At 40.4% G+C, this 17,061-nt stretch overlaps 2 protein-coding genes across 4 annotated transcripts; both read left to right on the forward strand.

Annotated features, from left to right (window-relative positions):
- Positions 1–5,153: 5,153 nt before the first annotated feature.
- Positions 5,154–8,008, forward strand: slc18a3a (solute carrier family 18 member 3a). Its single transcript, XM_012838482.2, has one exon. The coding sequence runs from the start codon at positions 5,779–5,781 to the stop codon at positions 7,324–7,326; it is 1,548 nt and encodes a 515-aa protein (XP_012693936.1). The 5' UTR covers positions 5,154–5,778; the 3' UTR covers positions 7,327–8,008.
- Positions 8,009–8,502: 494 nt separating this feature from the next.
- chata (choline O-acetyltransferase a) lies at positions 8,503–16,966 on the forward strand. Of its 3 annotated transcripts, none has more exons than XM_031579200.2 (15): positions 8,503–8,799; positions 9,153–9,289; positions 10,314–10,505; positions 11,478–11,596; positions 12,172–12,225; positions 12,552–12,732; positions 13,551–13,728; positions 14,076–14,245; positions 14,330–14,430; positions 14,738–14,866; positions 15,239–15,361; positions 15,592–15,733; positions 15,850–15,912; positions 16,361–16,498; positions 16,589–16,966. In XM_031579200.2, the coding sequence occupies exons 2-15, from the start codon at positions 9,242–9,244 to the stop codon at positions 16,829–16,831; spliced, it is 1,881 nt and encodes a 626-aa protein (XP_031435060.1). In that variant the 5' UTR covers positions 8,503–8,799; positions 9,153–9,241; the 3' UTR covers positions 16,832–16,966. The 3 variants fall into 3 exon arrangements, with proteins under 3 accessions (XP_031435060.1, XP_031435059.1, XP_031435061.1); XM_031579199.2 differs by having other exon boundaries at positions 9,174–9,289; XM_031579201.2 differs by having other exon boundaries at positions 9,174–9,289; positions 10,347–10,505.
- Positions 16,967–17,061: the final 95 nt, after the last annotated feature.

Below are 17,061 nucleotides of genomic sequence, written 5' to 3' on the forward strand. Positions count from 1 at the left end.
TACCCAGCCAAACTGAGCAATCGGGGGAGAAGGGCCTTGGTAAGAGAGGTGACCAAAAACCAGATGGTCACTCCGGCTGAGCTCTAGATATCCTGTGTGGTCCTGCCTCTCCTCAGTAAAAGACACAGGAAAGCCCACTTGGAGTTTGCAAAAAAGCACCCAAAGGACTCTCAGACTGTGACAAACAAGATTCTCCGGTCTGATGAAACAAAGATTGAACTGTTTGGCCTCAATTCTAAGCGTCATGACTGAAGGAAACCAGGCACCACTCATCACCAGCCCAATACCCTCCCAACGTTGATCGATGATGGTGGCAGCATCATGACGTGTTGGGACTGGGAAACTGGCCTGCGACATCCTGAATGAAAACCTGGTCCAGAGTGCTCAGGACTGTGCCATAGGTTCACCTTCCAACCGGACATTGAGGGACAACTCTGTGTATGTCCTGGAGTGGCCCAGCCAGAGCCCTGACCCAAGTCCAATCAAACATCTCTGGAGAGACCTGAAAATGCCTGAACCCCAACAGTCCCCTTCCAACGTTGACTGGAAGGATCTGCAGAGAAGAATGGCAGAACAAACTCCAAATCCAGCTGTGCAAAGCTTGTCACGTCATACCTAAGAAGACTCGAGGCTGCCAAAGGTGCTTCAACTACTGAGTAAAGGGTCTGTGTGTGAGCTCCAGACAGATCTAAAGGCAGAACCCGTGTGTGAGCTCCAGACAGATCTAAAGGCTTTCGTGTGGATCCGGCCCAAAGGCTTTCGTGTGGATCCGGCCCAAAGGTAATTTCTGGGTTGGCCGGTCAGAACTGTTTTGGTGGCATGTGGAGTACTGTATACGAATGTACCTTTAAACTCTGATACTATGTGTAATAATGAATTGTTTAATGTCAGTTATTACAACATCAGCCAATTTCTTCAGTTGGGTATTTTATAGGCTGTATATAAACTACACTGGCAAAATGGCAAAGAATTTCCATGGAGTGTAAAAAGTGGTTAAGAGCCTACTTCTGTGATGCCCTTTGAGTTGGTGTTATACAATTTTGAAACATGGTTTAAAAGCTTCTTATCTTTTTAGCAGGGTTATATTCAGCAAAAGCATGTAGTGGAGGACCTTACTGTTGATGGAGTGGTATAGAATCATGTCCCAGACCAGAAAGAGACTTTACCAATCATGGCTTTAAATCATTTGATTGGAAATATTGTTTTGTCAAGTATTTTGCAAAAAAAAAAAAAGGATGGGTGTATTGTCTCGAATCTAGCATTTTCAGAAATTTCATGTTTTGTGTGGTCGTCTTTTTGTTTATGCTGCTAATGTTGTTTTTACACCCCTAAGACTCTGAAGCTTTCGGTTATCTAGTACATCAACCCACCAGTGAAGATGAAGATAAATATGTGTACTCTATGGAAGGGATGTTCAAGAGAGAAAGCAAGGAAGAAGAAGTCCTGTCCATGACCAGGAGAGTGGACCTTGACCAGTAACTAAAGTTCCATGACATTGTCCTGTTGTCCCCCTCAGGCCAGACAGTATATAACTGTATTTTAATCTACAATATGTATCTTGAGAATGTTACAGTATATGTACAGTATATAACTGTATTTTAATGTACAGTATGTATCTTGAGAATGTTACAGTATATGTACAGTATATAACTGTATTTTAATGTACAGTATGTATCTTGAGAATGTTACAGTATATGTACAGTATATAACTGTATTTGAATGTACAGTATGTATCTTGAGAATGTTACAGTATATGTACAGTATATAACTGTATTTTATTGTACAGTATGTATCTTGAGAATGTTACAGTATATTTACAGTATATAACTGTATTTGAAGTATGTATCTTGTGAATGTAACAGTATATTTAAAGTATATAACTGTATTTGAATCTACAGTATGTATCTTGTGAATGTTACAGTATATAACTGTATTTGAAGTATGTATCTTGTGAATGTTACAGTATATTTACAGTATATAACTGTATTTGAAGTATGTATCTTGTGAATGTAACAGTATATTTACAGTATATAACTGTATTTGAAGCATGTATCTTGTGAATGTAACAGTATATTTACAGTATATAACTGTATTTTAATCTATAGTATGTATCTTGTGAATGTTACAGTACTACTAGTGTACACTCTTTGAAAGGATGTGTTAAAACTGACAAAAGTGTGACCAGTAATGTGCGGTCAATTAACAAGAATACAGTAAAGAACTGTACATTTACAATGTATTTATTTAATATACTGTCATTTTAAAATACAGTACTTTGCTGGCGAGGCTGCTGCCAGTAAATTACTGTAAAGTTACAGTAAAATGTTTGACTCACCTTTATTCACCTTACCTAATTACTGATGTTTCTAGAAATACTGCATCACATTATTACATTTCCTTTATTCACCTTACCTAATTACCGATGTTTTTAGAAATACTGCATCACATTATTACATTTCGAAAGGCTTCATTCTTCACTGTCACAATGTTATCCTCATTGTGTGTATACAAGAATAAAATTCTGTAAAACTAATTTTGTAACGTCAACCAAACACAACTCATCACGTTAACGAGGAAGACGGCACATACCTTTGTGTCTGGTTGTGCTGTAAAAATGCGGTAGTTATTTTCTTCTAGAGAACAAGGCTTCAAATGGTCTGTGAAAAGTACTAATAATTGCCAGAAATGCTATTAGTTATTTAATGTTGTTAAATGCTATTAACTACTAATTAAGTGTGCGATGTGACTATGGTTTATATCAACTATATTGGCCTCAGAACAGCCTGCCAATCATGACCGATCCGTTCCAAATTTATAATCTAATTGGCTGCACTGTAGCTAGGCAGCTGTAATGGGGAAAGCTGAAAGGTTCCTCTTTAAATTGTGTTCATTTTGGTGCAACTGGAGCAGCTATGCCTCTGAACCCCACAAGCTCAATGTTCACCTTTGGTCAAATGAGGACACAATATGTCAAAAACACATGTTATGACACCCTCAGGAAGAAACCTTGAGCAGAACCCAGCTCAGACCATTACAAAGTATTGGTCGTACAACAACAGAGTTGGTACACAGAGGATAAGTGCAGATATGAAGCAGGAATAGGCTGGGGATGCTAGGACATTTGTGATTCCCTTACAGATTCCTGAAAATCTACATGAATATGATCTAAAATGTGTAAAAAGTAATCAAAAGTAATCGAAATTGACAAATAGATTAATTCCCAATAGATAGAGTACTTTTTGTATTATTGACCTAAAGAGTCAACATTAAATTACCATAGTGTGACAGATATGGTGTGAACATCAACAAAACCAGCTTCACATCAATATAAATCAGTTCCATGAGTATCATAGGCAGAGTACAACATTGAGCATTATAGTTTGGTAGCACACGGGCATCAATAAGCAGAGGACTTCTGCAAGTGGATCAGTTGTTAAGGTAGATGCTGTCAAAGGCATTGTAAAGAAAAATACATGGGTCAAGTAATTTATGCACGATGAGGATCTGTTATGCAAAGCAAGGAACAAACATCAGTGAGTTTCAGCACTCAACCTTTAAAGTGAAATCTCATGTTTAACATTTATAGATAAATATCAAGATTTTACCATTATAAATTAATCTCATTTTGACCCAGGTTGTGTAAAAGAAGGATGTCTTTGGTCACTCTTTTGGGCATTCTAGGGTTAAAAGAGTGTTAAATGTTCTTAGATAATTACAGGGATGGCTATCTCATACCAACAGATTAATGAGAAATTCATTAAGGGACCATTAAAGGATGTTGCATTGTTTTAAGAAATGTGATGACTAGTATGGGAATATATTGTTTGGAATATTTCTATGTTAGAGAGTATGTTTTCCGCTCATTTTACCCACATTGCTTCAACGAAGGGCCCAGGCAAAGCTAAACAAGAATGAACAGAACTATATTTTCTTTCTTTTCACCAGTAGATGTCAGTACTAAACTACAAGGATTCGAGTTACCGAGTTTCTCGATCACAACAGAAGGTGGCAGTAAGTGTAGATAAACAAAAGTGACATTATGGACTAGTCAACACATCTTTTACTTTTTCCGTTATTGGCCACCGCCAAATTTACAGTAATGTGGCCTGTGCCATAAAAGAGTGTAAACATATAGGTTGGTGGTAAAGTAAATAATAGCCTCTTTGTCCAGTAAGCCTAAACATTGATTGGCAGGTGCTGTAGTTATTTCGTTATCAGCCCAGGTTATAAATTACAGCCTAGATTCCCACTGGTGAATGGACAACTGTCAGTGAGTTGTTAATGTAAATACAAAATGAGGAAAGGGATGTATTGACGGACCAACTCATAATTAATTGGCCAATGGCAACCTAATGCAGTCTCTGCAGCCATGGTACAAGAAATGTTTCTGTTTTTTAATTGCCAGTGAACGAATCATCTACGCGTGCTCGAGTAAGAGGATATGAAAAGCTACAGTGAAAATACCTATGCATCTCGTTTAAAGAACTGGGACATGTTCTCATAATGATCAAGAGAGCCTAAATTAAAACCATTAAACAACATTGACCGATAACGTTTACATTTGGTATGATGATCATTTTAGCGAAAACGGTCATTTATTCAATAGTTTTCGTACACCAACACGTATTTGGGTGATTTTATTTCGAACTCAACTTTAGGGACTGCACAAACACACTGGCAGAGTTTCCTTTCATTCTTTCTTTGGTTTATGCTAGGCTATACTGAACTGATTATTTTAATTATCTATTTGTAGAGTTGTCTGTCGTAGTGATATCACAAAAGGATTCCAAACCCTTTTCATAAAAATGTAGGCCCTTCAAATGAAGGTTAGGCTATGGGATTCACATAACAATTTCAATACAATTATAATTGTAAATTGCTTCCTATTTGCTGTGAAATGGCCCAATGACAACTCATTTTCCTGCTCAACGCTACTGAACAGAGCGCAAAACTTTAAACTCAGAAGCAGGCCACCCTGCATTGGCTACTGTAGATTTATATTTTTAAACAGAATGAATAAAAAACAGTACAGCAGTAGTGGTTTAGGAACTGGTGTGATGTGATTGTTTTGATCACCCTACAGTTAAGAGTAATCCTCACACAACCATCCATCACTGATCACTGTGCAGTGGCTGCACTGCGCTACTAGGCAGAGGTTTGTTCGCTAAATTAGCATAGAAAACGAGGCAGGCTGGGGAACCACAGAAGGGGAGGGGAGGCAAGTCAGCAGTGCGTCACAGCCCACGGAAAAGACGGTGAAAGATTGCTAAGGTACTAACAAACATGCCACTGTATACCAACCAGGCGCACCAAACCAGATATGCCGAACTGAGATGGTACCACACTTTTCTGCGTCACAGGTGACTGAGCATCAGCAAATACCCGACCTTTCTGACGACTGAAGAACCAAGGTGCACGTGCAAAATAACCCTCTCATTTCAAGAGAGGGAGCACACGTGAACTCACACTTGAGTTTATTTGGGTCCTCCTCGTCACAGAACAGGACAAAATACAATGAAGCAAGGTTGGATAAACTGCGTTGGAGAGAAGATACCTGAATAAAGAGCGAAAGGCAAACGCAATGAGGTAGCCTACAGCGGAACGCGAAGGTAAAAAAGAAAAAAAGAAAAGTTAGTTTTTTTTTAGCTTGAATGTTGAATGAAGAGACTGGAAGTGAGCATCAAATGTGATCTGGCAGCGTGGTGCTCACTTAATATCATACAAAGACAAGTTTAAAAGCTTTGATTCAAGCAGGAAGATCCGATAGGGCGGCGAGTCATGGCTTCAGAGGGATCCATCGGTTTAGCGCAATCTGCTGCCTTGAAATTATCAGAGATGGGAGAAAGAACTAAGCATTTGGGTACTGCTATACAGGACCCCGAGCGGCAAAGGAGAATCATTTTAGTGATTGTTTGTGTTGCACTGTTATTGGACAACATGCTTTACATGGTGATAGTACCAATTATTCCCGATTATCTTGCAGGTCTCGAGCATGAGGCAGAACACGCCCTTGCACTTTTACATACAAATAATTCAAACAGTACGACGCAAAAAGTCGGAAAAGAAAACTTTGATTTGGAAATCGGTGTACTCTTTGCTTCCAAGGCCATTTTGCAACTCCTTGTCAATCCACTTACAGGAACCTTTATTGACCGCGTTGGGTATGACATTCCACTTCTAATTGGACTTACTATCATGTTCCTATCCACCTGTACATTTGCTTTCGCTGAGAACTATGGAACTTTGTTTGCAGCACGTAGTCTGCAGGGTTTGGGCTCCGCATTCGCAGACACTTCTGGACTTGCCATGATTGCTGATAAATACACGGAGGAGGGAGAGAGGAGTCGAGCGCTGGGCATTGCCCTCGCATTCATATCGTTTGGAAGTCTAGTGGCGCCCCCTTTTGGAGGTGTACTCTACGAATTTGCAGGGAAGCGGGTTCCATTCCTTGTTCTTGCCTGCGTCTGTTTTGCCGATGGTGTGCTGTGTCTAACTGTTCTGAAGCCCTTTTCAAACAATACCCGAGCGAACATACCAGTAGGCACTCCCATTTATAAACTCATGATGGATCCCTACATAATGGTTGTGGCAGGGGCGCTGACCACCTGTAACATCCCCTTGGCCTTTTTGGAACCCACCATCGCGAACTGGATGGAGGAAACAATGAATTCTACTCAGTGGGAAATTGGACTAACTTGGTTACCAGCGTTCTTTCCGCACGTTCTCGGTGTATACCTGACTGTGAAATTAGCATCTCAGTACCCTCACTTACAATGGTTCTATGGGGCACTAGGTATGGTCATTATTGGTGCAAGTTCTTGCACTGTACCAGCCTGCAAAACCTTTGGCCAACTCATCTGGCCTTTGTGTGGAATATGTTTTGGTATTGCACTGGTAGACACAGCTTTGTTACCAACACTTGCGTTCCTTGTAGATGTGCGTCACGTGTCGGTGTATGGAAGTGTGTATGCTATTGCAGATATATCCTACTGTGTGGCTTATGCTCTCGGCCCAATAGTTGCAGGTCAGATAGTGCACAACCTTGGCTTTGTCCAGCTCAATCTGGGAATGGGTCTTGTCAATGTTCTTTACGCACCGGCCCTACTGCTGCTGCGAAACGTAAGTTTTATGAAACCTTCCCATTCAGAGAGAAATATGCTATTAGAAGAGGGAGCTACAGGTCTTTACGATACTATTAAAATGGAAGAGCGCCAAAACAAGAGAAAAGGGCTGAGTTCAGCGGGGAACTGTGTGCCAGTTGACACCTTTGGTGCGCATCCCAGAGGATACTCTGAAGAGGAGACATCTGAACCAGAATATATTTAACAGTCCATGGCACTCGCTCGTGCAGCCTCTTTCATTCCTGTTCATCAGACTGGGAATACCCTCAGTGTGAAGCATACATATTCTTCCCCGAAATTACTGATTATGTAACTTGTTTAAGGTTACCTTTTTCTGTTCCTGACACGATCTCCTAGGGACGTGAGCATTAGGTTGAATTGCATTAACCCACACGTCTCCTCAGACAGATTAAAACTGTAAATCTTGGGTAAAAGCAATGCTGGACATTTCTGTTAAGTTAATGTTCTAGCTCTGTGTTAACTGCGTGTTCGAAATCATATTCAGGGATGTATATGCAGTGTTACACATGTCGAAATAAAGATATGTTGCTCGTCTTTCAGTGTATCATTCCTTATAGGCCCACCCTTTGCTCTGTTTGTGCTGCTGTAACGTATATGCACTGTCACACAACACTTTCTCGAAAAAAGATTGAACTGAATCCTGAGTCTCAATGTGTGTTGTTTGGACTTGGTTAGAATCAATGTACCTCTGGAATGCATACATGTATAATGTGAAATATCTGCTGTACATAGATGTAACATGTGTAAATAATTAAAATAATAGTTTGTTGGCTGATTCATTGTAGTGTTTGCATTGCTCTTCCACAGTAAGTACATGAACACCGAATTAATCGGTCAAATAATTCGAAAATAATTCTATCCCAGACTTGCCATTAAGACAGCATATACATTTGCTCCAGTTGAGTTATTCATTTAAAATACGTCTTGTTACCATCAAATACGCCAATTAATGTATTCATTCTAAACTGATAAAAAATGTTGATTTACAAATATGTTTTAAAGATAGAAATTATTTCTATTTTGAAGTCCGCGTCCTTCCATGATAACGTCTTGAAACAGGAGTGCCTGTTCTTCACAGTCCCCAATTTTCTTTGACCAATGTCTTCAATACAGTGATGATTTAAACAAGAATTTGCATATGGTTGCTAAATTATGAAATACGTTGGAATATGTCTTATTATCGTGTTATAAGATATAAAGTGTGACCATATAAATGTAGATCAGGTAATAAAAAAAATGTATGCTATAATTCCGGGATAGATAATAAATGCAATCCAGTCTTCTCTCTTTCAAGAAATCCGTTGATGTATTCGTTAAGTCATCGAAATGTCGAAAATCACGATTGATAGGTGCTACCTGAGCGCAAATTTGGCTCAATGCTTTGGGGACCCAGTTGTGAGGTGGATGAGAGACGCGACCTGCAAAGGGCTTTGTGAATGGTCCTCGATGGGAGGAGCTATTTACAGACGGAATTAAGGATCCACCCCCTCATTGCTTTTACCAAGCATCTCCAGTTTCGCAATGGTGGGGAAGCTAGTTTGCAAAAGGTGTTGGGTGGATCATAGGTGTGCCTCTGGGAACCTGGACTTTTACAACAACGAGTAAAAATGAAAGTTAAGGACAAACTTTCTGGATCTTTGAAGGATCTGTTTCTCTGGTAAGTCACAGCCATTGATCGGATATTTTGCATTTGGAAATGAGTTTAAAGGTTGGTTAACGTTCAGTTAAGTCACCTTGCTGTAGATTGGTCCCTGTGGACAAATCGGAGAAAGACGCTTTTGTACCGTTAGAATTAAACAGGTGTGGAAAAGCTCAAATATAGAGATTCTGCTGCTGATGCTGTCTAAGTGCAGGGTAACATACAGTATGTCGACTATCGGAGGTTGTTTCAATTAACCTATTATTAGTTTATCTGTCATTATTAGTTCAGCCATATTCTTCATATGTGCATCACATATGGAAATATAGCACTGTGAATTGTTTTAAGGTTTTATATATTTTGAAATCCAGTGTGCATCTGTGAACCTTCAGAATGTCAAGCAAACGCTGTCACTGTTCTCCACTGGCTGTTCCTCCACTTGATCAGACAGGCAGAGAAGATGCCAGTTTTGGAGAGGGAGCAATCAACCAATCCTGGGCACAATAATGTAAGGATACATTACTCTGTAAAAGTAGACATCACTCAAGGCTGTTTTCAAAATGACTACATCATAAATTAGATTCATTTAACACACTCATAATTATGCTAATTATATGTATAGATTATACACATAAATAATACAGATTCATATTTCAGATTTGTCCCAATCATCTAAATTCTACATTGGATGATGTCATGCCGTTTATCCAGGATTTGATTAAAGTTTTTGGTATTCACTTTGAGCAAAATGTCTCTGCCTGCCATACAGAATGCTTTGACATATATTGCTTCTCTCCACGTGCTCAGCAAGCGTGCACTAAATAGTTAATAGGAAGAAATCATTGATTAATAGCAGGGCTGCAGCGGTACAGTGGGCCCACGGTTCGGTATACATCACGGTTTTTGGGCCACTTTAACGGTACGGTTGCGGTATCTTTATATTTAAGAACCCTTTAAACAATCAACTATTTATTTTGCTTATATACAAATAAAAGGTTCTATTCACAAAAAATGGCAGCATGACTAAGAGGCCGGGTGTCTGTCTCCACTACAGTGAGGTAGCTTTTTCCTGCTCCAGAGGGACAGAGGGATTTGAAAGACGCCACTGCCTCTCGAAATTGGCTTCTTTCTGTCTAGATAGAGTTTTCCATTGTCAAGTTGTTTGTCTGTTTGCAGGTTCCTCTCTCTTCTCCAGCTCCTATTTGCATACAGAGCGCTGATAGGCTCCTGGGAAACTCTGACAGGATCCAGGGATGTTCTGTGGATCTGAATGTACAGTGTGCAGTCTGCAGCCGCAATAAGCAAATGTAGCAAATCAAGGAAAATTACACCTATCATAATACTGCAGTTCACGTGTGTGTATTGAACCATAGGGGGATACCGAACGGTTCAACATAATACCGTGTGCCGGTGCATCCCTCATTAATACTAGTACTAGGCATTTAACCACCACTGAAGTAGCATCAGTACTTGTATGTAACAGAAATGAATGCCTCCATCAGGTTTACACTTCCCATTTCACTTTGTGTTAGGGCTTGCCTAAGCTGCCTGTCCCCGACTTACAGCAAACACTGAAAATGTATCTCAAGTGTATGAAACACCTCGTCCCCGAGGAGAAGTATAGAAGGACCCAGGCCACTGTGGAGGAGTTTGGAGCGCCCGGAGGAGTGGGAGAGATGCTTCAACACAAACTACAGCAAAGGAGGGAGAGTCAAGCAAACTGGGTGAGAAATACGTATGTCAAAGTGATTGCATTGTGAAATCATTGTAAAATGTTGGTCTACCATGCAATGTTTCATACTATGTCAATGCTTTCACAATTCTGAGGGATATGGCATGATCTGATTTGAAATAGTAATAACCCAGAGAAATAGAGGTCATGTTCAATCACTCCTTCAGTCTCACTCTCTGAAAGAGTAACTCTCACACCCTGCATTACCTGTTGATTTTTCATTCCGGCCGCCATGTTAATAGGTTAGGGCATACACACTGCTCGCATGAGACTCACGTCTCAGCTGCGTCTCGAGCCGTGAGTCATTTAGGGTTTGGAGTGGAGCCTTTTTTTTCATGCGTGAGGTAGGCGGTTCCCCGCAGTAATAGACAGAAGAAATGTGTTTTTATAGTCATATTGACATTAAACCATACCTTTCACAGCAGTTTCCATAAGTAATCACAATAGTTTTGTATTACACACACACACTCTCTCTCTCTCTCTCTCTCTCTCTCTCTCTCTCTCTATCTCTCTCTCTCTCTCTCTGTCGAGGCTGTAACTGGTCAACTTTCTGGTCTTCACTTTTCGGACCACTCACACAACGGATGATACCAAACTGATTGCGTATTGCCGGCCATCATTAAAAGCAAACTCAATGCAGAAAAATAGGGCTGTCAAGTCAAGTCAAGTCAAGTCAAATGTATTTACAAAGCACATTTAAAAACAACTCACGCAGACCAAAGTGCTGTACAATTATATCACAATAAAATATCAAAACAAATAGAAAAACAGAAACAAAACAATAAGATCACAAAAAAATTAAATAAATAAAAACAGAAGCAACACACTCAACTAAGCATCTATTTACACATCAAAGAACAGAAACACCCTGACTACACACACACACAACTGAGTAGGAAAAACGCCCAGGATGAACAGGTTTAACCTTTCTCATTCATATAGTCTCATTTCCGTTTTTTGGCAGGTTTATGACTACTGGATAGAAGATATGTATTTGAATAACAGGTTAGCACTTCCAGTGAATTCAAGTCCTGTTATGGTCCTGCCAAACCAGAACTTCAACACTGATGGAGATGCAATAAGGTACTGCATGCTCAGTATGTTCAGTATGCTCAGTATGTGTCTCCCAAACCAAGCATTTCCTCTTAATTAAATCCATAATATGCAAATGTATTATACGGAACTGAAACAGAAAAAAATAATCTGGCTTCTGCTGTAAATTCTGCTGTTACATTTATTTGTAACTCCCAGTGCCAGAACAACCACACCAGAGGAGCTAACACTAATACAGTACTTATGCAATATGATAATATCTGGGTGTAAACAAACATACCAATGGCCAATGAATCATTTGTTTTCATTATTTCATTTATATTCAAAGTTGAGATCTGGTAAATAGGCAGTCTGTCCTTATATTTAATGCCACCTAGCTGTCTAACCACTTTGAATTGAATAACGTTAAACCGTTGTTACATGATTGTGTGTGTATTCAGCTTTGACAAAGCAAATTTGCCTTTGCATAAAAACATGTACAGTTAAGAGTGTGTGCTGAAGAATGCATGCTGCTGCATGACTACAGGCCACAATGCAGTTTTCATCTCTGTCTTGCGACATCAGCAATGGTATCATCACTATTTCCTACTCTGACTTCCTTTCAGATTTGCTGCCCATCTCATTTCAGGAGTACTGGAATATAAAACACTACTGGAAACGTAAGTATAGAGATACCTTACATCTGACATTGTAGTCTGATCCTGGTGTGTTCAGTGACAGTAACAGAGGTCACTACACTATATAGTGCCACATGGCAGGCTGTTTGTTGGAACTTTTAGTGTCCTTGGATGTCCTTTGAGCATTTTCATGGGAAGCTGAGGACACGTCTTACCTTAGTGTATGACACAACTGTCCCTGCAACCGAGCTTAATGCTAAATGTTAGCCTATGTGTTTTCAGACGTGCACAGCGTTATGCTAAATGTTAGCCTATGTGTCTTCAGACGTGCACAGCATTATGCTAAATGTTAGCCTATGTGTTTTCAGACGTGCACTGCCAGTGGACTGTGCCCGTGGTCAGCTGGCTGGGACTCCTCTGTGTATGGAACAGTACTCTAAACTCTTCTCCTCCTATCGTCTGCCTGGGCCGAGGAAAGACACCCTCGTGGCCCAGAAGAGCAGTGTGATGCCTGAGCCGGAGCACATCATAGTCGCCTGCAAAAATCAGGTCAGGAGAAACAGCAGAACCTGCTTTACTGTGTGGTATGCCGATTGACAAGGACTAGCTGTCGTATTTTTGGTTAGAGTGAGAGAGGAAATTCTTTATTGTTATTTATTGGAAATGTTTCAGTTGATGATACATTTAGGGTGAACTTGGGTCTCTGCCAACAACCAGCACAAGCTTTGTTCAGGAAGATCCAACCTAACCATTGTGAATATGCCACACAACCCCTTCTGTAATATCTCATCATCCCTGGCCTAGACCATTGCAGCGGCCTTCTGACTGGGTTGCCAGCATGTGCAGTCAAACCATTACAGAAGATCCACATGTGCAGTCAAACCATTACAGAAGATCCAGAATGCAGCAGCATGACTCAGTTTTCATCTGCTGAAAAGGACGCCTGTTACACCACTGTTCATCTCACCCACTCTGCTCTGCCAGCTAGCATCGTCTGGTTGTCCTTACACCAATGTGGCCAAAAGTCCCAAGCAAAGCTCTTTGCCACGCGCTCCACTCCAAACGCTCTGCAGAATGACACCCAATACGCAGAAAGCAGCAGAGGATTCCACTCTTCTGCAACCCTTTTCAGCACCTGAGTCTAATACATCCCTATTCTTCCATATCCAAAAATATTCTTCAGGACACTTTTCTTTTGAATGTTTTGCTTGCATTATACCTCACTTTTTAAGTTGCTTCAAAGAGAGAGACAGGTTTGGGAGTTGCAATATATAAATATATATTATATTAATAAAAGGAATTTTTTCATAGTGTTGAAGGGACAGACGGGGTTCTATCTGCTCTTTCTGTGTTCTCTTTCATCCTAGTTCTTTGTTCTGGATGTGGTGATCAACTTCCGGCGTCTGAATGAGAAAGATCTGTACACTCAGTTGGAGAAGATCAGGAAGATGGCCGACAGTGAAGAGGAGCATTTCCCACCTATTGGCCTTCTCACTTCAGATGGGCGCACAGAGTGGGCAGAGGCTCGCAACATCCTCATTAAAGGTTAAAGGTCACGGCTTACTATATCAGTAACCACCACTGATGACTTTGGTAGTAACAGGGTTTGGATCGGAATTATATGTGTTACAAGATATGTATAGCATCATAAAAACGATATGATGGCAAAATACTAAAGATTCTGATTCTTGGTTGATGTGTACTACATGTAACATTGGAGGTTTTCCATAGACCTGGAGAGAGTGATTATTAGCATATAAGCATAGTAGCATACCCATTCTTGTCAGTGTGAGTGCTCAGTTACAGCGTTAACTCCAGGAAGAAAACAAATGACGTGATTGCATAGTTCAAACGATGTTAAATAACAGAATGTCTCACTCTATACAATACAGATTCTACCAACAGAGACTCCCTGGACATGATTGAGAGGTGTTTGTGTCTGGTGTGCTTGAATGAGCCTAGTGGCTTGCAACTTACTGACACCAATCGTGCCTTACTGATGCTCCACGGAGGAGGCATAGAGAGGCACGGGGGGAACCGGTGGTATGACAAACCCATGCAGGTATGCGCTCTCCTAGAAGGTCTACAGATGGAAAACCATACTGTCCAAACTCTGATACTGATTGAAATATTGTCCTTGTCTCAGTTTGACATAGGGTCAGATGGCTGCTGTGGCGTTATATGTGAACACTCACCTTTTGAGGGGATTGTCCTCGTCCAGTGCACAGAGTATCTCTTGAAATACATGTAAGTCTGAAAGTCAGAATCAGTACTAGCGTCACAATCAGACTGCTAAAATAACCTCAACTTCATAGATGGCACAGAAAAGGCCATCAGTCATACCTATTTGTGCTATATTGCTATTTTGACATGTAATACATCGTTGTAATACACACTCACTGTTTCACTACTGCACATATTTATGGACATTCTGTAGTTGATTCTCTTCTCTCACATGTCCATAATTCATGAAGTGGTTAATGGGGGCAGGCAGCACAGAACTAGTGTTGTAGACACCCACTGGTGTAGCAGGGTTTGTGTGTGCCTCCTGAAGGAGCGGGAGCCCGTCTAAGCTGGTGAGGGCAGCCAGTGTGAGTGAACTACCAGCCCCAAGGCGACTGCGGTGGAAATGCTCTCCAGAAATTCAGGCTCTCCTTGCCGCCTCAGCAGACAAATTACATCGGCAAGTCTAATGAACACTACGCACACATCCCACATGCAAGCACACGCACAGACACACACACACACACACACAGACACAGACACAGACACAGACACAGACACACACACACAGAAACACACAGACACACACACACACACACACACACACACACACACACACACACACACACACACACACACACACACACACACACACACACACGGGTGGACACATGTGAAATGCACACACACACACACACACACACACACACACACACACACACACACACACACACACAGAGTGAGTGATTTTGAGTGCTTCTTATTATATACATGTACATATAATCTTATTTAGACATATTGTCCTAATTTTTATCAAATGCTTGACTTGTAGGCTTGTGAACAATCTGGACATGAATGTTTTTAAGTTTACCAAGTATGGCAAAGATTTCATCAAGAAGCTGAAAATGAGCCCAGATGCCTATATTCAAGTAGCCCTGCAGTGTACATACTACAGGTCAGTGTGGTTACTCATCAACTAGCACTGGTCAGTGTACATACTAATCAATTAGTACTGGTCAGTGTACATACTAATCAATTAGTACTGGTCAGTGTACATACTACAGGTCAGTGTGATTACTCATAAACTAGTACTGGTCATTTCTTGAAGTGATATATTTATACAAAGACACAGAGTGGTAAAGACATGGAAGCATTTCAAACTGAAAATATTTTTCAATAATCCAGGTGTCACAGAAGGGCTGTGTCAACTTATGAAAGTGCTTCCATCCGTCGCTTTCAAGAGGGACGTGTGGACAACATTCGTTCAGCCACATTGGAGGCCTTAGCTTTTGGGAAGGCCATGACAGACGGACAACCCACATTCTCAGTAAGTTACAGATTGAACAGGAATAATGTGAATTCATCTGAATATCAGCAGAACTGAAATGATGATTTATGTTTTCTTTCAACTCACTGCACTGTGTTGCCTTGTGCCTTTTCAAGGACGACGAAAAGATGAAAATGCTTAAGGATGCCATTAATGCCCAAATGAATTACACTATCTTGGTAAGCTGCAATAACTAAATATGTAAATATATCTCATGAGTAACTGCAGTGCACAGGCGTAGTTAAAGAAGAGGTCAAAGTCATTCCAAAGCAAACAACATGACTTCTACCGTCATCAGCTTTAGAAGTGAGCTTCTTCTGAGGCTGAATGTGCTTGGTAGACCTGTTCAAGCAAGTCACTGGAGTGGACACAGGTAGGGATCATTCCAATCCTGCAGACAAGGTTTCTTTAAAAATTTGGTTTTTGAGTAGTTTCAGCCAACTCCAGTTTACTTCTGTACACAGTGGTTACTCTCTGGATTTATATATATTCATATTCATATTCATATATATTCATATTCATATAAGAAAATGTTACTAACAGATAACGAAACTGGATATCAGACAATCAACTGCCCTACATATTGGTCAATGACTAATTGATGACGTACTGACTTCATCATTTTAGGCAATTACAGGCATGGCCATTGACAATCACCTGTGTGGCCTGAAGGGAATGGCCAAAGAGCTGAACATGGACCCGCCTGAAATCTTCACTGATGACACTTACACGATCAGCAATCAGTTCATCCTTTCTACAAGCCAGGTATTAAACAGAATATAAAAATAACAGTAAGTAACGCACTTTCATGAATGAGGGGTACGTGTGTAACCGTGTGTTCTGATTGCTCCTTAGGTCCCTACTACAGTGGATATGTTCTGCTGCTATGGTCCTGTGGCTCCTAACGGCTATGGCGTATGTTATAACCCTCAGTCAGACGCCATTCTCTTCTGTGTGTCCAGTTTCAATGACAGTGACCAAACTTGCTCCGACACGTTTGTGAAACAGCTCGAGGAGTGCCTGTTGGAGATGGGAGGTCTATGCAGTGAAAACAGTGAAAGTGCTTCAAATGGATCAAATGGAGGATCTGGTAAATAGGTCCCTATGTCTGAAATGTGTCCTTGAATCGAAATAGTATTGGTGCGGTGAGCTAAACTTAATAATAATATGATTTATTATTATTATTATTATTATTATTATTAATAATAATAATAATAATAATACAAAAAATAATCATAATAATAATAATAATAATGCTTAACTTGAAACATCCTTTGTTCTGAATACCTAATTTTACATCAAATTTCCATATCAAGCAAATTACATCC

Source organism: Clupea harengus, chromosome 13, assembly GCF_900700415.2.
Source record: "Clupea harengus chromosome 13, Ch_v2.0.2, whole genome shotgun sequence".
Taxonomy (NCBI): Eukaryota; Metazoa; Chordata; class Actinopteri; order Clupeiformes; family Clupeidae; genus Clupea; species Clupea harengus.